This window comes from Pistacia vera, unplaced genomic scaffold (genome assembly GCF_008641045.1).
Source record: "Pistacia vera cultivar Batoury unplaced genomic scaffold, PisVer_v2 Contig151, whole genome shotgun sequence".
Taxonomy (NCBI): domain Eukaryota; kingdom Viridiplantae; phylum Streptophyta; class Magnoliopsida; order Sapindales; family Anacardiaceae; genus Pistacia; species Pistacia vera.
The window spans coordinates 460220-486363 of NW_022195586.1; the positions used below are offsets into that span (position 1 = coordinate 460220).

At 35.0% G+C, this 26144-nt stretch overlaps 2 protein-coding genes across 2 annotated transcripts; both read right to left on the reverse strand.

Moving 5' to 3' along the window:
- Positions 1 to 1740: 1740 nt before the first annotated feature.
- Positions 1741 to 5108, reverse strand: LOC116124260 (uncharacterized mitochondrial protein AtMg00810-like). The gene is made up of 3 exons (XM_031409955.1): positions 4919 to 5108; positions 2006 to 2404; positions 1741 to 1925 (listed from the first exon to the last, which is right to left on the reverse strand). The coding sequence occupies exons 1-3, from the start codon at positions 5106 to 5108 to the stop codon at positions 1741 to 1743; spliced, it is 774 nt and encodes a 257-aa protein (XP_031265815.1).
- A 10777-nt stretch (positions 5109 to 15885) lies between these two features.
- On the reverse strand, positions 15886 to 21347 carry LOC116124261 (protein ATAF2-like). The gene is made up of 5 exons (XM_031409956.1): positions 21199 to 21347; positions 17379 to 17551; positions 17147 to 17154; positions 16424 to 16690; positions 15886 to 16317 (listed from the first exon to the last, which is right to left on the reverse strand). Exons 1-5 carry the CDS (start codon positions 21345 to 21347, stop codon positions 15886 to 15888), a joined length of 1029 nt encoding a protein of 342 aa, XP_031265816.1.
- Positions 21348 to 26144: the final 4797 nt, after the last annotated feature.

Below are 26144 nucleotides of genomic sequence, written 5' to 3' on the forward strand. Positions count from 1 at the left end.
GGGTTGTGGCTGCAGCAAAACTATATATATATAAGATTTACAACTGGGAAGACTTTTAAAAATCAATTAGGAAAACCAATTTTAACCTAAGTATATGTGAGAGCAACCAAACATATTGATCTTCATCGCATACTTTTTATCTCTTGTTATAATATTGTAAAGTACAATTTCGTCTATTGTGTGATATATAGTTATTTATAATTCCATTAATGTATTTATACTTTTTATTGAATAGTAAATTCACCAAGAACATTTATTATTTGTCGATTATCTCCGAAAGATGATGTCTATCCTCACATAATTTCATAATAAATATTTCTAAATATACAATTCGTGTTGTATACATAAAAAAAATATCAAACGTCAATTAATTTCACCAAATGTAAGAAGATATAAATATTGTTATATATATTTGACTGTAAAAGGTATCTGTACAAGCAAAAGATGAAGATGTTAAAGTTGTTTATTATTCTATACAAGTCTTGTTTTGTGGATTTAGTCTCTTGGAGTGGTCTTATTCCCTTCTATGTCTAACAAAATTAGTTGTACCAATTATATTTAGAGTTTTGCATGTACCATATTTTACTATGCCAAACTCACCCAATAGGGTTTAAATTAATAAGAATAGTTTTAATTAAATAAATAATTATTGTATATGCATATACTAATTAAAAATCATGTTGATTATTGAAGAGGTTTGAGAAAAAGAAAGACAATGCAGTAAGAAAGTATAAAAATTATAGAGAAAAGTTAGTTAGACTGAATTAAGAACATATTTTGGAAAATTCTCATTGAACAAAAATGAGCAGCTCAGTAATGTTTTATAATGCAAAGCATTACCAAAACACTGTGTTTTACAAAGTTTTACAAACAAAACAAAATCTGAACTTTTACAAAATAACTCAAACTAACTCTTGTGAAGTTACCAATATGTCCTGAGTATTTACATTACTCATCTTATGCTAATATTCCTTCTTAAGCAAAACTCTCTTCTTTGTCTTCATCTCAGCATTACTCTTCTTATACTAATATTCCCTCTTAAGCAAAAGTCCCTTCTTTGTCATCCTCTCAACATTGCTCAACTTATACTAATATTCCCTCTTAAGCAAAACTCCTTTCTTTATCTTCATCTCATCATGTTCTCTTTAAAACAAAAGCAATTCATCTTGTTCTGTTATTGGTGCATTGGGAACCTTAACATTTCAATTAGTGACCTGCAACACTTCAATGCAGTAAACCGCAGTAGTATGCATTAGGAACCTTAATTGCACACTTGTGTCTCCATATACTTGATCACTATCACATCATGTTAGCTAACCACTAGAGTTGACAAAAGTAACATTAGCCATGGAACAGATAACCATCAACAACACCAAATCATCAGTATTAACAGCGAAGGCAAATAAATAAATAAATAAATAAAAACCAGAAAAGAAACAACACAACAAAGAGCCTCAACAACATTCAAAAACCTTTACTCGGGTAAGATAGAGGTCACATTTAGTATCTCCATGAGTATACTAAATCTGTTCCCAGATAAGGCTTTAGTCAAGATGTTAGTCTTTTGAAACTCTGAAGCTACATATTGTACAACCAATTGTTTTCCTGCAACCAACTCCCTTATATAGTGCACATCAATCTCAATATGCTTGGTTCTGGCATGAAATATGGGATTAGAAGATGAAGCTTCTACACTCATGTTATCACACCAAATTACAGGGACACGTTTGATTTCAATGCCTAATTCTTTAGATGCTGGATCCACACCATCTTAGTGGTAGCTTGACTTAAAAAGCGATATTCAATCTCAATGGAAGAAAGAGAAACTACCTTTTGCTTCTTAGAGCTCCATTGAACTAGGCTTTCTCTAGGAAAAATAGCATATCCACTAGTGGACTTCCTTCCATTAACATCACTTGCCCAATCTGCATCAACATAGGCTTCTAAGTTAAAGTGTTTCTACTGTCTAAACACAAGACCATGCTGAATAGTTCCCTTAATATACCTTGGAACTCATTACAAGCTGTCCAATGTGATGTTTTAGGTTGCTGAAGAAACTGACTAAGTTTATTTATAGTGAAGGCTATATCAGGTCTGGATAAAGTCAAGTATTGCAAACCTCCAATGATGCTGCGATATAAGGTAGGCTGATCAAAATACTTTCCATCCTCTGCTACTAGCTTTGTGCCAAGTGCCATTGGAGTACTACAAGGTTCACAATTTGACATGTTTGCTTTTGCTAGTAATTCTTGTGCATATTTAGACCGAGTGAGTAACAAAACAAACTTATTTCTGTAGACCTCAAAGCCTAAGAAATAACTCACTTCACCTAAAATCTTGAGAGCAAATTGACTATTAAGATCTTGAACTACTTGAGCAATGAGTTGAGAGTTAGTGCCTGTCACTAAGATGTCATCAACATAAACAAGTAAATAAATCACATTAGTTCCCCTATTGTAATAAAAAAGATTGATATCAAAAGTAGAATAGAGAAAACCCCAAGCTAAGAGAGTACTTCTGAGCTTATCAAACCAAGCCCGTGGAGCTTACTTAAAGCCATATCATGCCTTACATAGTGTTAGAGTAGGTGCCTTAGAGCCAATCAATTATTATAGAATTGACTCTTTATAATAATGTTCATTGGTCAATAAAAGACTTTTTATACTATCGCGTAAATCATCATTGTATGTATTGATATATGTCCTTAGAATGGTAGAACTGTGATGAGGGTATCAAGTGTTTTAAATCTTGATAGTGAAAACCCTATGAGCACATAAGGTGGCCATTCTAGAAATGTCCGTAGCCCCAGTATTATTCTGAAGTAAGGGCACAGATAATATGGTAAGGCTATCATAGTGCTGAACGACCCTGTCGAAAGGCAGTGACTGATCTCACTTGTCAAGGTTGTTTGGTGACAACCTGGTGCAACACATGAGTGCTTGCTGTAGGCAAGTTCACTGGACTGACCCACCAGAGGATTCCATATGGATGGTGACCCTAGTGTCTATGGAACAAATCCTCTAACGAACGGTGGTGCATGTGATCCTTAGACTTGAGATCACCGGAGCGCCTTGTGCACCGATTGGTGTAGTTTGACACTAGCCTAACGCAGTTCTATTCAGAGCTGTCAATACGGTGGTGATTGGTTGCATCAAGAAGTGTATCAAGACTATGGTGGATAGATAGAGGATTCATCACTCTTGGGTATGAGAGAAGTTATCTCACAGCGCAATTCAGTAAATGACAATGACACTAAAACTGTGGCCACAGTGGGATTTAGTTGTTGCTCTATCCAGTTTATTATACAGGTCATTGGTCCAGTAACTGAATACATAATATTGAGAGTAACTGAAGGTTGACACTATTTCTATGCCTCGGTCTCGTCGAGATAACAGATGATGAAAGGATCAGATTGCACGGTAACCATATCGTTGACAGGTAGCTGCTTTGCTGAATCCGAATCTATCGAGTGGCCATGTTGCCTTGCTAGGGGCCAATCTTGGTTTGTGTGTAGTGGGATGATTAATTGGTGTTAATCGCAATACTATACACTACCGATATGATGAGGAGCCTATGGGTCACACACATAGAAGATAATTTAAGAGCCAGCTTAGAAGAAGGACGTTTTTGTCTTTTTAGGCGAAAAAGGTATTTTGGTAATTTCACAGTGCAATTAAATTTGTTGAGGTCGTAGCCTTTATTTAATTTGATATTAAAATTAAATAAGTGAGATTACATTTAAATATGTGTTCGCATATATTTAAATAAATTATCATTATTGTTAAATGTTAATATATATATATTGTAAATATATATTAATTGAATTTAATTGAGATAATGATAAACTAAAATTAAAAATATCTTAAAGGGGTGTTTGGGTTGGAGCCCAAGCCTATTTCATGATGGAATAGAGTATAGTATGCACTGTATAAGTGCACACTTTGTGAAAAATTGAATTAACTCATTTATTTTATTGAAAGAGAAAAGTTCCAGCCCCTTACATTCTCTCACGCCAATTTTGGTTTTTTGCTAAAATCAATTACACTTTGTTTTCTTCTTGGTTTTTAAAGGCTAAAGAGGATCTAGCAAATCCCTCTCTAGTTCCTTGAGGTTATCTTCGTGTGGACTACATCGGTTCGATCCTACACTTAGGTCGGTAGAGAAATATGTTCAGAGACAAGTTGGAGGAGCCTCTAAACGTGTGTATGATTTCTTAAAACTCTAAACTAAAATCTGCAGATTCTTATTTAATGTATAAACTGTAAATTTGTACCATGATCTTGGTTCTAAGGAACGATCCGTTGTTCTAAATTCTTTTGTTTTCTGCTGCGTAACTGGATCGTTTCCTAACACTTAGTTTACAAACCTGCTATGTACTAGAATAGACATCAAATCCCTAAGATGGTAGCATGTATACTGCCTCTGTGAGTTCTCCATTTAAGAAGGCATTGTTCACATCAAGTTGTTAAACTTGTCAACTATGATAGACAGCTAAAGAAAGGATAATCCTGATGGTTGCTACTTTAACGACTGGGGAGAATGTGTCAAAATAGTCCAGACCAGGGGTTTGTTGAAAACCCTTGGCAACTAGCCTGACTTTATATTTCTGCAAGGTCCCATTTGAATTGAGCTTAGTTTTGAACTCCCATTTGCTAGCCACTACATGTATACCTTCCTCATAAGTTACCAAGTCCCTAGTTTTATTATGTAACAAAGCCTGATATCCTCATAAGGTACCAAGTCCCTAGTTTTATTATGTAACAAAGCCTGATACTCTGCTTCCATAGCAGATTTCCACTCAGAGATACTTAAGGCTTCCTTGACTAACTTAGGTTCTTTAAGAATAATGTGAGTAGACAATAAAGCTTGAGCTAGTAACAAATCATAAGATAGAGGCTTTGAACTAAGAACTTTAGACCTTGTAAGCATGGAATGAGTTTAGTATAAGAAGAAAGAATAGGTTCTGTAGACAGTGTTGGAGCTGCTAATGGTAGAACAACTTCTAGTTGAATACTAGGAGCATGATGCTGAGCCAAAGAGTTTGCAACTCCAGAACTAGGATCAAGGGACTTAGAGTGAAGAGCAGGCTGAGGTTGATCAGTGTGCATGCTAGAAGAGGAATTGTTGGAAGCTAATTGGTCCTGTTAGCCAAAAGAAGTACTGGAATAGGAAGGAGTACTGAAAATTTATGGATTGGAAGAATGATCACTCGAAGTACTAATAGTATGCTGAGGTAGCAACCATGAAGAAGACCCCTAAGAAGAAGAGAGACCAAAACCAAGTGCAAAAATATCACAGGATTGTTGTGAAAAACCTATTTTAAATGGGAATTCAGTTTCACAAAACTTTACTTGTTTAACTGTATAAATCCTTCCAACAGAGGACATACACCTATAACCTTTGTGAGCCAAGCTATAACCAAGAAAGACACATTTTTCAATGTGAAATGAAAGCTTATGTTTTTGATAAGGTCTTAAATAAGGAAAATAGCTACACCCGAACACCTTGAGCTCATTGTACTAAGGTTCCTTATCGAATAACAACTAAAAAGGAGAAATGTAATCAAGAACAGAGGAGGGTAATTGATTCAATAAGTACGTTCATGTTGTAAAGGTTGTCCACCAAAATTTTAAGGGCATTGAAGCATGAGCCAATAAGGAGAGACCAAACTTTGTAATGGATCTATGTTTCCTCTCCACCCGACTATTTTGTTGGTGTAAATAGGGATAAAGGTGCCTAAACATGATCCCATGATGCTATAGACACTTAGAAAAGGCTCTAAATTCACCTCCCCAATTAGTTTGTAGACACTTAATCATTGTGCTCAACTGATTTTCTATAAAAACATGGAATTGAGTAAACACACCATAAGCCTCAGACTTGAGTTTTAAAGGGTAAATCCAAGTATACCGACTAAAATCATCTACAAAGATAATGTAATACCTATACCCTTTAGTAGAAAGAATAGGGGCAGAATCCCAAAGATCAGAGTGCACTAGCTCTAAAGGTGCCTTTGCTCTTGAATTAGAAGAAGGAAAAGTACATATGAGATAATTTTCCATAAGCACAAGCCTCACAAACAAAATTCTTACTGTCATCAATAGAAAACTTTACATTCAATTTGCTCAGTACACAATGAAGTGAATTAGGACTAGGATGTCCTAGTCTAGCATGCCAAAGTAAGGGCAGATTAGGTAGTACAAATGGTGTTTGAAAAACAGATGCTTTATTAACTTAATTGGAAACAACATTATTAAAACAGGAATCCTGAAAGGGCTCTACAGATGAGCTCGAGGTAGAGACTCGGTGAGTAATAGGAAAGTTTGAAGAATCTGAAACAGTAGCAGTAGAGATAACACTTGTTGGAAGAGCCAACTGATACATGCCATCTTTGATTGTCCCTTGCAACAAAATGACCTTGTTGCTTCTATCCTTTACCAAACAATGGTCACCATAAAATTCAACAGATGCATTATTGTCTTTGGTAATTTGAGAAATTCTTAGCAAGTTTTTGGCACGCATAATGATCTATGTTCCCTTAACACCCGAATCAATCGCTCTTCTTCCACTTTACTTAACCTTGAATTGATCATCATTGGGAAGGTTTCTGCTTCACCAAGATACACATATTTGAGGTGGGAAGGTAAAGGCTTCAGCTCAAGTTTTGGAGGTTCTTCAGTTCTTGCCTTTTCCTTCTCTTTCTCAATATCAAACTCTTCAAATTCTGAATCTTAGCTTGCATTTATCGGCTCAAGTGCTTCCAAAAATCTAGCACACTCATTCTTCGTCGGTTCATCTACCTCTATTGTTTTTTATTAGGCAATACATGCTCCTAGAGGTAGTTGAGGGGTGTTCTCTTCAATAGCCTCTACTACTAGTTTATCCACCACGTTTACACTAAAACACGAATCCGACTCTGATGGAAATTTCATGGCTTCAAAAACATTGAACGTGACTGTTTCATCTTGAACCCTTAGCAACAACTTTCCCTCTTGCACATCAATGAGAGCTCTTCTAGTGGCCAAAAATGGTCGCCCTAAGATGAGAGGCATTTCTTTGTCCTCTTCCATGTCTAACACAACAAAGTCTGTAGGAAAGATAACTTTATCCACCTTCACCAAAACATCTTCAACTATTCCCCTCGGATGCTTGATGGATCTATCTGCAAGCTACAAAGATATGGTCGTCGGCTTCACTTCACCAATCCCTAATCTCCTGAAAACAGAAAAAGGCATTAGATTTATGCTTGCACCTAAATCACATAAAACTCTATCAAAATTAATGTCTCCTATAACACAAGGAATAGTAAAACTCCCTGGATCTTTGAGTTTCGGGGGCAGTTTCTTCTGTAGAATGGCGCTGCACTCCTCCGTAAGCATCACGGTTTCCTCATCTTCTAACTTCCTTCTATTTGATAAAATCTCCTTGAGAAATTTTGCGTAGTTTGGCATCTGTTGCAATGCATCTGCAAAAGGAATGTTATTATACAGTTTTTTAAATATTTCAATGAATTTGGTAAACTGCTTATCCTTATTTTTCTTCTTTAGTCTCTGAGGAAAAGGCACAGGAGGGGTGTGGTGTGCCAACTCTGGTGGTATCTTGGGAAATGGCAATTTCTCCTTCTTTTGCCTTTGCCTTTCTTCCCGCTTTTGTTCATCTTCCCTAAGACTGGTTGGTTTCTCTTTAGCAATTACCTTTTCATCAACTTCCTCTTCATCAACTTCCTCATCGGAATCTTCCTTTTCTTTTAGTAGGCTTCCTTCTTTCCCTGATTGTTACACCTCTTCTAAGATTGTCCCACTCCGTAGTGTTATTGCATTTGCTTATTCACGTGGGTTTGTCACTGTGTTACTTGGTAGGGAACCCTGTGGTCTCTTATTGAGCTTATCGGCCAATTAACCCACTTGTACCCCCAAGTTTCGAATGAACGTCCATTAGTTTCAGAAATCTATCCTCGTTTCATTCATGAAACCTGTGGTCTCTTGCATAAACTTTTCGAACATATCCTCCAATTTTGTCAATCTTTGCTCTCCTGGTTGATTGTTCACCCCCGCGTGGTTGTTTGGCATCATTCTTTGGTTCCATTGATTGTTCTGCTATTTCTGTTGATTCTGATTGCCCCAAGATAGGTTCGGATGATTCCTCCAACCAGGATTATATGTATTAGAGAACGAATTGTTCGGTTGCCTCTGATTTCCTACCAAGTAGTTAACCTGTTCTGATGATGAAGAAGCTGAAGCAAATGTGTTCCCCATTTGACATTCACTACTCACATGATTACTTGCACATAAATCACAAGTTAGTTAAGGTGGTTGAATAGAATTTACCTGCATACTTCCCAACTGTCTCTAAAGTACTGTAAATTAGGCTGAAATAGCCGTGCATTCATCAACTTCATGAAGACCCATAGATTTATTCGACTGCGTCCTCTCATTAGGTCTTTGATAGTTGTTACTTGCCAAAACCTCAAACAACTCATGAGCTTCTTTAGGTGTCTTATTTTGCAATGCTCCTCCCGATGCTGCATCCATCATTGTTTGCACATTAACCATCAATCCATTATGGACTTGCATCCAAACTGGCAAACCATGGTGTGGACACCTCCTAAGTAGTTCCTTATATCTTTCCCAAGCCTCATATAATGCTTCAGACTCTTCTTGGAGGAACGATGTGATATCATTTCTCATCTTCGCAGATTTTGCTAGAGGAAAGAATTTGGTCAGGAACTTCTATGCTAATTCATTCCATGTAGTGATCGTTCTTGGTGGTAGTGCCATTAACTATCCCTTTGCTTTATCCCTTAATGAAAAAGGGAACAATCTCAATCTGATGGCGTCATCTGACACTTCATTTGACTTGAAGGTGTCACAAATCTCTAAAAGCAATGTGCAGATTTGGATCTTCCTTCAAATCTCCCTTAAACTGTACTGACTATTGGATCATCTGGATGATTGCCGGCTTTATTTCAAAGGTGTTGGCTTGTACTGCTGGTCTAGTTATACTTGACCCACTGCCATCAACCGTGGGAACTAAAAATTCCCTCAATGTTCTATTTTCTGCCATTTCAACAGCTATGGCCTCTTGTTCTCTTCTCTCTCTGTTAAGTCTTCTCGCGGTTATTTCAATCTCTGTATCTATAGGAACCACTGGCCGACGTCTCGCTCTTCGCATAAACTACACAGAATGAGAGAAAACGTGAGATCACTAGCTAACAGAAAAGAATAACAAAAATTAACTAATAAACAATTAAAACAAAAATAAAACTCCAATCTAGCTAACTCAAAAAAATTTCAAGGTTAACACAAAAATCAATCCTCAGCAACGGCCCCAAAAACTTGATGAGTTGTTAGTACAACATGCAATATAGCAAGTTCACTAGTCACACAAAGTAATAAAGTGATGAGTGAGTATTGTTCCCACGAGGATTGGTTGCTAAGCACTGGTTTTCCTATTTGTTTTCAAGTTGGAGAAACCAAAAGTGTTTGGATTTATGGGAGAATCTAAACTAAATTGAAAGAAAAATTTTCTATGTAATTAAAAAGCTAATTAATGAAAGCAAGATTAAAGTAAGAGTAATATCAATTTAAGAAAACGGGTAGGGTTTTGACTTCATTAGGACTCTATAGGTTAATTCTATGAATTATGCTACTTCTACACTCACATGCACGGATTGTAACTCGAATTCCCTAAATTGTAAAACATACCTTCTTAGGCTATGAATTCCTACTTTTCCCTATTAAGCTTCCACACCCAACAATTTAAAAATTAATAGATCCAAGTTCATTAAGCTAATGGAATCTTAGACTGAATTCATTGATTCTCAAACCTATCTCTAGCGTTTAATACAATAATGGTGATTACTCAAGAAGCTCAACATGATTCATTTCTCAATCTCATCATGTTCAACAATCAAAATCAATAAAAATCATAACAATCACACAATCCATGCAATAGAATGTAAAAGTAACAACAATCTATTGATTACCCATAGAAACCCGAATTACATCAAAACCCTAACCCAAAGTGAGTTAGTTCATAATGAAATTAACACAAATAGCAAGACAAATAGTAAACACAACAGTCAGCATGTTGAAACAAAGAGAAACTCCTATAATTGATGAATCCATAAGGTTAAATCTCCAATCTTTTCTTCTTTTCTCCCAAAATGTCAAAGCTCTCTCAAGCAAGACGAACACCAGACCCCCTTTCAAAATGGCAAGGTTTTTCTTAAATAGCCTGCCCAAAAAACCTAAAAACTTTCCTAAAATAAAACTGTGCGTTTTGAAGAAAAAAAAAAATCGCAAACTTCGCCGCGGCAACGAATTCCCGAGAGTTTATCACCATGGCGAAGAAAGATCTTCCCTGCGGCGAACCTTGCTGAACAATTCTAAAATTATAAAATTGCCCTCCACTTGCTTCCTTACTTGAATCTTCGATCTTCGATGCTTTCCAATGGGAACAAACTTCATAGTGCTTCAAATCTGCTTTAGAACTTCTCTAAATTCTGAGATTCGCTCGCTTCTGGGTCTTGGAACTCGATTTTGCTCATTATTTGCTCAAAGTGCATGTTTTGGCCTGAAACATAAAACACATGAAATTACGTTGCAATTCTGGCAAAAACGACATAAGAAGTATCCAAAATCTGGCCAAAAAGCCTAAATAAAATAGTATAATCCTCAGATTATCACATGATATATTCTTGAGATGTATAATTCTATGAGAATCAAAAGAAGGTAACATTAGCATACTTGTGTGAGTAATTGGCAAGGACTCTCCACTTCCAATTTGTACTTTAGAGTTGCCTGGATAACTTGATTTCAGTAACATATTACTTGCATCAGAAGTCATGTGATTAGAGGCTCTTGAGTCCATATACCAGGCCTAGTCTTTGACAGTTTGAGGAGTAGCCATCATGTGCCTAGAATGAACTGTAGAGATACTAGCATCAATGTAAGGAGAAGCAGTAGAGGAATTCTGATGATATTGAGCAGATTCGTGTTCGGCAAAGGAAGAACTAGAATGAAGCTAGTTAGTTGGCTGATTCATTGGTGGTGTTGCATATGCTGAGTAGTCATGAAAATAACTAATAGGACTATTAAAGTACTAAATTGGTACACTAGTGCCAGCAACCAAGGCTTGGGGAAACTCATTTGCAGGAGTTGTATTAGCATGTGGAACAGCTAAATAAGCATGCTGAGGGATCCAGAGGCATTGTATGGTGAAGGCTATCCAAGAACAGTATAGTTTGCTAGAGGCTGTCTAGGAACAGTATAGTTTGCTACTGTAAATCTGTGATAGTCATGATCAAATCTATGATAGTAGTGAAGAGCCAAATGTCCTAGCTTTCCGCAAACTTGACACATTAACCTCGGCTTAGAGTAACCTCGACCTCTTCCTCTTCCCTTATTAAAGGGTACAAAACCACTAATGTATGGCTGTGAATGATCAGTGTAATTAGGTTGATTTAAGATCAGTCCTTGAAGCTCCTGGTTGTCCCCAAAACAAGGATCCTTCCCCATAATGAGGAGTTCCTAAATCTCTAAACATCACATTCTGAGCTTGTTGAGCTAGATGTGACACAATGCCAATGTTTTGATAGTTGGACATCAGTGGATTTACTATACTCATAGATTGTTGTAGTGGCATTCCAGAGACAGTATCAGAGGCAACTAATTCAGTGTTATTATTCTTAATAGCCATCAACGTAGAAGACATTGACTAATGAAAATTCATTAGTGCACTATTATATTTTTCTAGCCTTATTTCATGTTTATGTAACAGAAGTTGAGCTTCTTGAAAGGAAGTTCGACTAATGTTAGATGTAAGATTAGGAACCACAACATCATACTTAGATCCCAAACCATCCAAAATATACATCAACAGGTCTTCATTAGCAATATGAACACCACTAGCATTGAGCTCATCACCTAATTCTTTCATTCTCAGAACATACTCATTAATACTTTGAGATTCTTTCTTAGTTGTATTTAACATATTCCTAAGATGCAAAGTTCTTGCTTTCGAAAAAGACTGAAATGAAGCTCTAGTGTATTCCAAATTTCATACGCATTAGTACATTTAGAAACATGTCTGAACATTGATTCTGAAATCGATGAAAGTAACCAACTCACAAGAAACTGATCAGTTTTCTTCCAGGTACAATACTTAGTGTTTGGTCGTTTAATCAACTTCTCACTATCCTCTAAACTCTCCATTAGAAACATAGAAGGACAAACATTAGTACCTGTGTTGAATCCATCTAGTTCATGAGCAGCCAACATAGCAGAACTTGAGATTTCCCGAAATTATAGTTCCTCTCAAGTTATTTTACAGTTAATGTTCAAAGAGCTGGCTAAACTATAAAATTTTGGGCATATCCAGTGTTCACTTGTTCAGACTCCATTTCAAGCTTAATCGATTCAAGAATTGACTTTAGGATCAACCGTCACCGTTTATCTAGAGCTCTGATACCATGAAAAGGTTTGAGAAAAAGAAAGACAATGCAGTAAGAAAGCACAAAAAATTACAGAGAAAAGTTAGTTAGATTGAATTAAGAACATATTTTGGAAAATTCTCATTAAACACAAATGAGCAGCTCGGTAATGTTTTATAATGCAAAGCATTACCAAAACACTGCGTTTTACAAAGTTTAACAAACAAAACAGAATCTAAACTTTTACAAAATAACCCAAACTAACTCTTGTGAAGTTACCAATATGTCCTGAGTATTTATATTACTCATCTTATGCTAATAATTATTTATATATTATAAATTAATTGTAGAAACAAAGTGATAAAACTCATTACTTGGACCATAATGGCTATTAGAGTTGATGAAATCTAGTCAAAGTTTTAGCTACCCATTTTAGCACAGCAGAAATGATTTTACCATGTTGATTGAACCATATCAAGTTAAGTATGAATTAACAAACGTAAGCATGAAATGTAAAGAACACAATCATATACATGGTTCGATTAGAACCACTCTTAGCCTACATCCATAAGACCTTGTCCAGATCAAAGCTAATGCACTAAAGCATCAAACATTACAAGAACAATTCAGAGTTGAATTTAGATATAACAAAGTAAAACCCCCTATTCTATGATACACTAAACTTCACCCTTTGATTTCCTTAATGATTTGTCACACTTGGATCACTTCACAATGGGAACACTCCCAGACAAGCTTGAGCTCCTCCCAAGCTTCAAACGTTGAAGACACAGTCGAACTTCAATACTAGAACCACGTTCTAGCCGCCATTCAACAAAGATGATAGATAATATGATTTGAGCACAAATACATAAAAAGAACCTAACTAAGAAAAAAAAAAAAAAAAAACTCTTTGAATAAATTCAAAGCACAAGCAAAATGAATATTCAAGTTAGTTCAAAACAGATGTAGGAAAGAAGAGGATAGAGGGAATTTCTTGCTCAACAATTCTTGCTAAGTTAGAGGCTGACATGTGTTGGTCACCAAACTTTTGGGACCACAACCTAAAAGAAAAAAACAAATTCCTTGGACCACTTGTGGGTTTTAGGACACTTGTAAGTGGTCCTCACAACAATATATCAGATAAGGAAAGATATCTCAATTAGATAAGAAAAATATGCCACTTGACAAAATGAATCTAACATGCAGATGTTTGCACATAGTACGATGTATGCACATAGTTGAATAATAAAGCAACACGCATGAGTCTAACTTTAGTGTGCAAACACAAAATAGTTGTGCACATACTAAAACACAACATGTATTAGTTTGACGTCAGTGCACAAACATACCACAGCTGTGCACACACCATAAGTTTGAAAAAAATATCAATAGTACTAAAGTTGATTTCAATTTTGGACAAAAAGTATAAGGATGTTTGTATCGGTCATGGAAGGAAAATCAAATTCGTTTTGTGGTTGGTGGACCTTCAAAATCCTACATGTTCTTCAAGGGCATGTATGTTCTATTTTATTTCTTGCTGTTGTTTAAATAATCAAATAAATCATAAAATTAAGTCATATATCTCTTGAAAAATGAAACATTTAATTTATCATTTGTGTGTTCTACTCCTACAGCTTTGATGACACAAACTGACAGAAGTTGCTAATGAAGGTAGGAAAGAGAGGGCTTGTTGATGCATTTAACTTTGATCCAAATGTCTGTTTGTTTTATTATTCCTATCCTGTCCTACCCAAAATACATATTTGTTTCCCTATTTTCAAAATCCAATTCTATTCCATTAGACTATTTTTAAACCCACTAGGTTTGTTAATTTAACTAAACACTTCCAATAAAAAAAAGTTTATAAATTAACAAGAACATGACCACCTACCCACATTTTCCCGATTCCGGCCACCACCGCCGGAAGGTAGCTGGAATATGTCATAATGGCACACTACCGGTTGGATTTGGCCGATAGTACGCTGATCTAGCCTTTTCCAGCTAGATCCACTGTGGATTTGGCCGGAAAATGCCAAATCTACTACCAAAGATCTAGTCGTTGACGGCCAGATCTTTGGCCATCGTTGATGACTAGATGTGGCTAGATCTGGCTATCAACAACGGCCATATCTTTGGGCATCGTTGATGACTAGATGTGGCCGTCAACGGCTAGATCTGGCCTTTTCTGGCAAGATACATGGTGGATCTGGATGGAAAATGCCAGATTAACACACGACTGACCAGATCCAGACGGTCACCTTCCGGCGATGGTGGCCGAAATCTAGCAAATGTGGGTGGGTGGGGGTGTTTTTGTCTATTTCTAAACTTTTTATTATAGGGGGTATTTAGCTAAATTAACAAACCTATAGGGTATTTTTATTAATTTTCAAATCATACCTCGTAATAACAACCCAACTCAACTTTTTCAAAAATTCTACTCAAAATAATAAAACAAACATAGCCAATTATTAATACTCACATTGTTGGACTTGTAAAATATGTTCTCAAAGGGTAACTAATTTGTTTCTATATTATAAGTTTTACATTTTGTATTTAAATAACATCAAATGATCATACTAAATCTATAAATGATCATTTGATGATATATGATTGAGGAGATTTGTATTTGGTTTCTATATATTTTGTATTGAAATAAGATGTGAAAAGGGATGCAGATGCGAAACTGAAAAAGAGTAGGAGCTTTTCAACATTTGTCAAAGCGTTGTCGTTTTTGTCTTTGTATCAATTAAGATCAGCTTCTACTAAGTTGACTGAGCTGAGTTCCAAATGTTGTATAAAAGGGAAGAAGATATACTTGTGTATTAAGTTCTGTTATACATTCAGTTACAATAACAAAAATCTGAAATCATTTCTTGATTAGCTCTGTATCTTTCTTTGTTTTCTTGAACCATTTTCAGTTTATTCACACATATTATATCTAATAGATAAATCACCCTTATTACCACCCTATTGAACTATACTGAAAAGATTAAACAAATTTGAGATTTAAAGAATTGCCTACTGAAAAGATTAAACCGATTTGAGATTTAAAGATTTGTCTATGTGAATCATCGTTTATATAGGGGACAAAATAAAAAGGCCTAAAGGACAAAGGTCCAGAAGTTTAATAAAAATAAGCAACTAGACGACACTATCAATCAAACCAAGCCCATTGATACGTACAATATTTCATACAAATATTTCTTAATATTCATAAAATAACCCTACAACAATCTCTCAACTAATTATACAATAAGGTAATAGTCACATATTTTGTTAGCAAATAAAATTTTATCATTTAAAAAAGATCATAACATTATACTGAAAGCATCATTTTCACACAAAACACAAAAGATACTATGGGATAATCGCAAATATCAACTATCCTAAAATTAATCATTCTAGGGCTAGAGGGAGGGATCCATGTTAATCATCAGGGGCTAGGGGAGGAATTAATCCATGGGAGAGGCATCATCAGGGACATTATTATTCTCAGAATTCTCAGAGGTTACAATCCGATGGTTGACGTTCTGCTCCAATTGAAGATTAGAATTATGCCAATGTCTGCAAATTATGTCTTCCCAATCTTCAAAATTAGTAGAAAATGCATCGTCCGTCCCCAAGCTAGAAGTCAATGCTTGATATTCTGCATTGATACTAGCCTGAATCTCACCAAGTTGAGAAATTTCAATAAACGGATTCTGCAGAATCTGATGCATATAATCCTCAGATGCATTATCGGACTCCATAGAACCATTCACTCCATTGTCACAATCCACATTAATAAAGGATTCTAATACAGAATTCTCTTTGCTATCCAGAAATATTTTTCGTGGTTTATTATCAACCTTGTTGTAAATGCTACACAAACACCAATCATCCAACTGCAAAACAATGAACAAATTTTAGGAACATATAGACAGATTTTACGTATATTTTTAAAGGTTAATTTAAATTATAGATTGAAATTCATAATGCAAATTAGTGTACCTTTTCGGAATTTGAACTTGTTTTACTCGGAGGTGCATCTTTAACTCTAAATTCATGCATAATCCAGTTCGTCTTTCGACCTTTAGGAGGTTTTCCTTCGTAAAAAACCAATGATTTCTTGAACCCTACCACTTTGCCATTAAAAACTATTGGTAGCTTTCCAGTATCCATCACCGGCGGATCGCTTTGGACGATTCCCTTTTGGATATTTCTTATATCTTGGGGTAAAGAAGTAAAATTTCTCCAGTCCAGTTCCCTTGTACATCTCTGTTGTCATATATTAAACCATGCATAGACAATACTAAAAATTAAACCTCCAAATTAGAATGTTTAGAAGCTTAATTCAAATTCCAACCAATAAGAATAAAAGTATAAATAGTAACAATTATGTCTAGGACCTTAACTAACCCCAACTCAATAGAATACCCAAATATCCAACAAAAGTTGTCATATGAAAAAAAGCAGACTTATTATACATGAATCAATACACAATGAAAACAATTGAGAACATTGAGTTATCTCAATTCTCCCACTGTAATTCTTTGACTTATGAAAAACCAATTATGAATCAAATTTTATGACTTATGAAAAACCAATTAAAAAGTGTTTAACCGAAAAGAAGAAAAAAAATCTCAATTCTTCTTTGCTGATGATCAATACAAATTAATTTCAGAACCCTAATTATGTAAACAGTGTAAAATTTATAAACCAAAAACATAAAACTTGTAAAACTATAAACAGAAGTAAAATTAATAAACTGATAACATGAAAAATGTAAATCAGGAACATAAAACTTAACTATAAGTCATTATACACACACAAAAAACAAAAACCAAAAACAAAAACCAAAAACCAAAAACCAAAAAACCAAAAACCAAAAAACCAAAAAAAACAAAACAAAAACAAATTGTTTTCAAACAAAAAGTAGCAAAATCATTAATTGTTTCATATATACCTGCAATGGTCTCAGGATTGTGATGGCGTAATTCAATCTCAATGACCATGTTAAGAGGCAAGGCCTCGTTCATCACCTTCTTCCTCAAGTAATAAACAATATGCTCAGCATCAGTAGGATGGAATCGAAAACCAGCCGGAAACGAATCAAAAAACGATTTGACATCGCTGCAGCTGCCATTGGCACACCCTTTAAGGTCTAAATCCTCACAGCCATTAAGCTCTACTCCAAACAGAGAGATCAGCGACTGTCTATCCAGCAGCCTTTTTAAAGTCTTGAGATTTTTTAGCGAATGTTAATGGTGGTTGGTTTTCAGGGTTAGGGTTAGGGCCAGATCCTAGTTTTGAGGCGGAGGAGTTTGAAGGAGTTTCCTGAGGAGGAGAAGACATCGAACCAGACGTCGCTCAGTTTTCTCAGAGAAGTTTGGGTGATGAGAACTTCTTAGCTACTACGTATTTGAACTTATATATGAATATGATTATAACACATCTTAATTTTATATAATTAATAATAATAATTTTAAATTTAAATTATTTTTGTTAATATTAATTTTGTTATATTCTGTTATCTAAAGATATAAAGATATAAAGAGAGTCTATGATATAAAGATGTAAAGATATATTAATTAATAATAATTTTATACTCTCCAAAGAATATAAAGAGGGTCTATTATATCATATAAAGATATATTAATAAATAATAATTTTACAGGTTTTAATATTAATTTTGTTAGATTATGTTATCTAAAGATATACCTCCAAAGAATATAAAGAGAGTCTATGATACAAGGAGGAAGGTAACACATGAAGTTATTAACATACAGTTTAATAAGAAACTATCTCAAAATTATTTATTAAAAAAAAACTAGTAGGGAAAAAAGTATGTACAAACTCAATAGCCTAGTAGAAATTTTAGTAAAGGAATGGTATTGATTTAGTTCTATTTGAAATTTAAATATTCTGTTTGGGTATATTTTATTCTTGTTTTTAAACTTTTTGAATTTATTTTTATTTGATGATGTTGATCTGTTTTCATTTCAATATTCATATGCAAAAAGTAATAATAATAATAATAATAATTTTTGAAATTAAATTATGTTATCTTCCCTCTATATTTTATTTTATTTTCAAATTTTTCTAATTTAAAATTTAAAATTAAGTTCTTTGTCTATCTGGTATCATGGAGATATCTTATATATTGATATTTAAAATTTTTTAACTAATTAATAATAATTCAAATAAACATGTTAACAATTAGTTGATAAGTAATTATTTGATAAAGTTAAAGACGGAAGATTATAATAATTGATTAGATAAAATATCACTACGTCCCCTAAGAATATTTATTATAAAAATAAGCACATCCCTTAAAAAATAATCATAAATACAAAACAAATTTACCCTTACAATTTTTTTGTTTTTTTTTTTAAAACTAGAATAATTATTACTCTTAGAAGTTAAAATTGTAAATTCACTAAGATTAAAGGCGTTTAAATGTTGATGATGTTTATAAAAAAATAAAAAAAATAGAAGATGATAATGATCTTATTTTAAACCTAAAGTTTAGGTTATATTTCCTATCATCTTCATCATAATAAGTTTTTTATTTTTTATTTTTAAATTTTTTTTCAATAGCACGTGGAACAAATCCTAGCCATTGAGCTAATATAAAACAAATTTTGGTACTTTTAATACTTTTTATCGGCATACATAGAGGAGTATATAACATTTTAATTTAATTTTCTATTAAACCCCACATTTGCTGACAAATAGAGATTAACTTTAACTGTTACAATTAACTGCGAAACTTAACAAAGCTAACTGCTACTGTTAAGTAACAAAATTTATATTTTAACAATTAGTTGTGAAATGTTGGAATTCGAAAGAAAAACAGAAGAAAAACTGCAACGAAAATGTTGTATTTAATGTTGATTATCCAATAATGTTGATGCGTGATTTTGACATCAACGATTCGCATGTGCAAAGTGCTAAGTTGGACTTAGAAATTACATGTGAATGATTGTAATTAAATACAAAGACTGAATAATAAATAAGAGATGATTTTTAAAGTAGTTCGGATGCTTAAAGCGAATCATATGTCCACTGTTTCTTTTATATGGGAGAGATTACAAGAGATTGCGTATAGTGAACAGCGAATATAGGTACACTGATTGAGTATTCAGAGAGAATATCAAGCCAGTATTTTCCCGTACGTTATCTTTGCTCTGAAAATAAAGATTACAATCAGAATAAGAGTTCAATATCAGAATCTCGAAACTGAGAAGGGGAGTCCTCTATTTATTGTAGAGGAATTCAAGGTACAAATCTGCAAATGGGTAGGTGTCGTGTAAGTCCTTCCTTGCCTCTCATTGGCTGATAACTTACGAAATATCCTTAAATTACCCGGGGCTTGCATAGGTGTGCGGTCCTCAGTCACTCATAGACAAAACTTGAATCTGCTAAGTTGATGACAACCATATTCTTTTTGTCATGGAGCAACGTGGCAGTTCCTAGATGGTGCAAAGCCTTCCTAAACTCTGATTGGTATTTCCTGACATAAATTAATGTCAACCCTGATTTTTTAGGCATAATAGAAGCTCCCCAGTTCTTAAGGTTCAAAGATTGAATCTTGAGAATTTCATAATTATGCTGCGATCTGACTGTCTTAAGGAGTGTTTGCTCAAACTAGCAATTGAGAACAACCACATTGTTGCAAACGACATGAGGTTGATAGTCTGATTTGACCAGCGAACTGAGTGTAGATCATGACATGGGTCCCGAGAACTACACAAGTGATCTGACGTGATTATTCACAAAGGTCTAGCAACCTAAACTAGATCATGATCAGTGCTATGAAAATGTGTTTCCTACTTTACCTATCATTTACGACCTGAAAACACTTAGGACATTTTGCTGTCGACAATTGAGAATCATTTTCCTTGGTGTTCGAATGTGACATGCAAAAAAAATGTCTTATTCGAACAACCTCCTTAGATGTTATCCGTTGCGTTTGATAGTTGTCTTGGTCAATAAAATAAGCTTTATCTAACAGACGTGCCTCTGCACAATAAGTGCAAGCCATGAGCATTAAATGCAAGCTATACTGCAACGACATTCCCTTTTGAAGCATTAAATGCAAATAAGGGCGCATCTAATTTGGAGTAGATAATCACGCCAGCGTTTGGCGATTCCAATAAAGAGAAACGCCCATTGATCTTCACAAAGCGTGAAGGTTACTCTTTGCACATATCAGTGACACGTGATCACAATCAACGACTGGAAACGCATTTCCGCCCAAATGTCACTTATAAAAGAAACCAAGCGTCGTCTTCTACTGTTAGAGTAATGAAAGTTACTCTATTTTGATGATAAAAAGACCATTTGTGCTATTAAATTGAAGTTATATTATTGAGACAATTGAAGAAATTATGAAATTATTAATGGAAAACCACTTTTTAATTTTTCTTTACAATTTGTGCACATTTGGAATGAATTTTGAGATTGTGTAAATTGATATTAGGGTGTGATTTGTTCATTAGAGTTGGTTTGTCTCATTTATGCTATTCAGGGGTCAAATTGTCATAAACACTTGGGGTTGATTTTGTCACTTTTTATTTGATTAGGGACTAAACTAAATTTACCATATCTACTATAAAAAGAAAGCCAAAGGTCATAAAAATGGTGGCTGCCACCCACCAAAACCCTTCACCTTCTCCGATCAAGCTCCGGCTAGCATCTCCGGCAACTCTCTAGCTTCCCTTTGCACCGATCTCCACCACCCATCACCCCTTGCTGCTGCATGACGTTTCATCTCCCCTCACCAGCGACATTTCAGCTTCTGGTGGCTTTTCTCCCATTTTTTGGCGGCCTCGCACTTCCTTAGTGGCCAATCTACCTTCCCTATGCTCAAATCCACCTTTCTCCAAATTTCGTCGATGTCAAAATTGTCAGAATCCACCATCGCCGCCATCATGCCTTTTCAACTTCCATGCTAGTTTTTGTGCACTTTTCGGTGACTTTTCACCTTCTAATCAGCCGATCTATCATCCCCATCACCTAATCTATCTTTCGGTACCTTCAGATCCCAATTCTGCTGCCACTCGTCGGAAAACTAACGTACTCCATTGAGTTGCGACTGTTCATATTCTGGACTGTCCGTTGTTTGTTCCGCTCCTTCTTCACATCATCTCGCTGTTGGTTACGTCCTCTTTGCCATGACCATCCCCATTTTTGACTTTTCAGCTTTCATCGACACCACCATGAGCGGCTAAGCTCCCAGTTGTCTGTTACGGTGTAGGTGAGATCGAGATCGACATCCATGGCTCTCCTCAATAGTTCTCGACTAGTTGGATGAGCCTGATTGTAGGACATTTGGTAGTATTGTGTTTCGAACTATATTTGTTTTTGTTTCATGTTTGATTTCGATACTTTAATGTAATTTGAGCATAATTTGTGATGAATATAGTTGTCCATTGTGATTAAATGTTTTCATAGAACTTACTGAATGATAGACATTGGTTTGAGATAATTAAATAATGAATATTGCTTTTCATTACTTCACATCGATTGTAATTGAGTTGTGTTCGGATTTAATGTCATTTCTGCTATTGTTGCGTTTATTGTGAAGTTGGTTGATTGGATGATACGTGTTGACAAATTGTATTTGTTAATTGCGTACCAACTAGTGGTATTGTCTTTTAGTATTTGTCGGCATTCAATGATAGTGTTTAACCAATCAAACTTGAGTGATCGGGTGAGACATGATAGATTATACTTAGAGTGCCTGAAAGCCATTTAATTGGTCTACCTTGCCTTGTAGGTTTAGGGGATCGTAGAGTGTAGATGAGAATTGTGTGAGTTGGTCTCGTGTCGAACCAAAATCGTAGCGGCAACGTTTTTATTATAAAGTCTTCATTACTTTTAATTTCAAGCTTTTGTTATTTGCATTTAGTTTTTTTAGTTTGATTAATCAATTTGCCAATTTCATTATTGTTACTCAAATTTGCACCAGGTTGCTAGTAATTGCTCCCTATGGGTTTCACCCTGCTTACTGCTAACTACGGTATTTATGATTAATTTTGTGACTGTGACGATCGGCTCGACAAAATTTTGACGCTGTTGCCGGGGAGCAACGTGCTTTTGACTTAATGTGTTTAGGTTTGTAAATACTTTAAGTCTAATTTTTCTACGTTCTTTAATTGTCATTAGGACAGTTTCATTTGTGTTTGTTTTTATTTTGCAGGAAGATTGCAATTGGAGAAACGTTGCAGCGTGTCGTGTGCATCAAAGTTTAAGCATGACCCGATTGTGATATTTTCTAATCTTTTTAGCTTTAGTTCTTTTTAGTTCTTGTTAATCATTTGTGTGATGTTTGCATGTTTTCCTGTTTGTTTAGTTTGCATGTTTGTATTAGTTTTGCATATTTTGTTTTTATTCATAGGATTTAGTTTTTTATTTAGTAATAATTTCTTTTTGTTTGATTGTTAGCTGTTGTTTGTTGATTGTGTGGATTTTTTTTAGGGTGATATCATATCCAGTTTTATTTTTCTTCATGCGTGCTTTTTGAATTTGCTTTTTAGGATTTACTTTTAGTTCTTTTTCTTTTTCTTTTTCTTTGAGTTTTGTGTTGTGGTTGTTGGTGGAACTTTTGGTGCATTTGTTTGATGAATGCTTTGTAGATAGTCATATCAACCAATTTTAGTACCCTTGGATCTAAAAATAGCAAGAATGTAGGATGGATGATAACCTTTACTCCTTGCACAACCATCTAGCTTTTACGATTCCTATCATAGGGCAGCCACCTAGGAATGGTGGCATTTATGAGGTATCTCCCTTGGACAATATCAATTCCAAGCTGGAGTCTTTAGCCTATCAATTTGACATGTTCATATCCGTGCAAGGACAAGCTTCTAGGCAACCATCACCTGTTTGGACAAGTCAAGATGTTTATGTTATACCTTCAGACCCTTTAGCTATTGAGTACGCATTTGAGGAACCAACTCCTAGCACTTTTGAGGAGTGAATGCAAGCTGCACAAGGTTTCCAAAGACATAATGATCCGTACTCGAACACATTTGATAGTGAGTGGCATAACCATCCTAATTTTGCATGGAAGCAGGAACAATCTCTAAATGTCTCCCATAATATGCCATATAGTTCTTCCAATCAACAGGGCAATTATTGGGACATGTATTCGGTCGAACCACCCGCCCAATCTAGGATCCCAGCCCCTATCCATCAGCCCACTCTAGAGCCCAGTTTACTGGAATCAATGATGGCTCAAATGATTCAAACCATCAAGAACAAAAAGATGACATGAATGCTAGGTTCAATGACTTAGAGTAGCATTATCAGATAATACACTCCCATTCCTAATCTATTAGTAAGCTAGAGACCCAAATTGGTCAAATAGCTGAAGCGATTAATAGGAGAGAGGAAGGCCATTTGTCGAGTCAAGTTGTAGGTAATCCTAATGGTGCACTTCACCAAATAGGGTGTCATGAACAAGCTAGGCTTGAGAGGGAATTATATGATGAGTTTGGAGAGAAAGAGAGCCTAGAGAGGAACCAAGCTGAGAGGAGTGAAAGAGAACCAACCATAGAGTCAAGTGTGCGGAGACATGAAAACGAGGAAGTTGGGGAGAAAGAACCATCCCTTGCATCTGACATGCCGATCGAACCTTTTCCTCAATACCTAGAGTCGCTTAATGCATCCAACTTTAAGAAAATCACTAGGATAGAGGAAATGGTCGAGCTATTTAGACAGTGGTCGATTGGTATTCCACTTCTAGATGCCATTAAGCACTTACTTGCCTATGCTAAGTTCTTAAAGACTTGTGCACACAAAAAATGCATCTTAAGTTCAAATATGCCTTCTTGGGACCTCATGAGCCCCTACCTATTGCTAAGTTACGAGGGTCATGTAGGGAACCGCCAACGTATCAACCACCTTGAACTTTTCTGTTCACACCAAGTCTGGCTAAAGACTTTAAACTTAGCACTTGTGGGAGGCAACCCACCTTTGTAAATATGTTTTTATTGCTTTTATGTTTTTGTTGTTTTTGTCTTTGCAGGAATTGCCATGTTTGGAAACTCATTAACTAGTCAAAGGCTATGCTTAAGCATGGTCCACAAACCCCACTGGTGCAAACTCCATCATTGTCCCTTAGGTTGTATCTTTCCAACTTTTATGTTGATATTGTTTAATATGTTCTCATGTGTTGCATTATTTTAATGGTTATTGATTTTATTCCATTTGAGATCATTTGATGCTAAGTTGGGGAGGATGTTTGTAGTTGTGGGTTATTGAGGACAATGACATTTTAAGTTGGGGAGTGTTGATTGATTTTGTTTTTGTGGAGTATATATGTTATTGTGGAGTGTTGTTGATGATGCTTTTGTGGAGATTGTGTGTTAAATGGATTGTGCTTAAATTTTTGTGGCATGATTATTTATTATTATTATTATTATTGTTGTTGAAAATATATTGAATATTACTCTTGTAAGTCCAAAAGTGGAAAAAGTGAACTTAAGTGAGCTATTTTTATTTTTTTTTTATTTTCAAGAATTCATGCATAATCACCATTTTAGAAGCAATTGAGGTGCTAGTTGAAAGGTTTTGTGAGGTTTTTGAAAATAGTTTATTGCAACATGGTTTTAAACATTGAACTATTGTTTCTCTTATGTGCTAGGTTTGTCCATAATTGTGATTAGACATCGTTTTGTGTGAATGTCATGTGTTTTAGTGTTTATGCAAGTCTCTCACATACTCTACATGCCCATGGAGCAAATTTTCATTTATTATCTTGCATATGTTAAAAGTGCTTAAATGTTGCTTGATGATTTAGTTTTGATTTGCAATGTAGTTGACTCAAGTAAGTCCGCCCGAGGGGTGTTCTACACCTAATCCCCTAAAGCTATCTAGCTTGGAAGCGGTTGGATTAAACCTCATTACACGAGTCCTCTAGAAAGCTTAATAAGCATCACATTGATCATGAGCTTTATAAAAAAATATAAATTTTGACTTGTAGCCTAGTTGGCTTGGGTGAGTAAGTCTGAGGGGTGTTTTACACCTAGTGCCCTAGAGCCATTTGGTTTGGAAGTCATTGACCTAAAGCCCGCTACATGGACCTTCTAGAAAGCTTAAGAAGTTAAGGCAAGAAAAAAAAAATCGAGTGATGAATGAAAAAGAAATTATATGTTAAAATCTTGTGTGGAAAATGAGTATTATGTTGCATGTACATAAGTTGGGGAGTTTTGCATGACATTTTGACATTGTGATATGAACATGAAATGTGTGTTTGAGAAGCTTGAATGGAGATCGGCAAATCTTGACAAAAACTTTAGTTCTTTATTTAGGATTGTGTTGTTGACTAGGTATGTTCAAATTCTTCACTTTACGTTTTGATGAATGTTTTGGTTGTTGATGAATATGGTTGTGTATGATTTTGTGAGAATGTTGAAAAAGTTTCTTTTACTTTACTCGAGGATGAGCAAAGAGTAAGTTGGGGAGTATGTTAGAGTCATGAAAGTGACTTTATTTTGATGATAAAAAGACCCTTTGTGTTATTAAATAGAAGTTATATTGAGACAATTGAAGAAATTATGAAATTATTAATGGAAAATCACTTTTTAATTTTTCCTTACAATTTGTGCATGTTTGGAATGAATTTTGAGATTGTGTAAATTGATATTGGGTGTGATTTGTTCATTAGAGTTGGTTTTGTCTCATTTATGCTATTCAGGGGTCAAATTGTCATAAACACTTA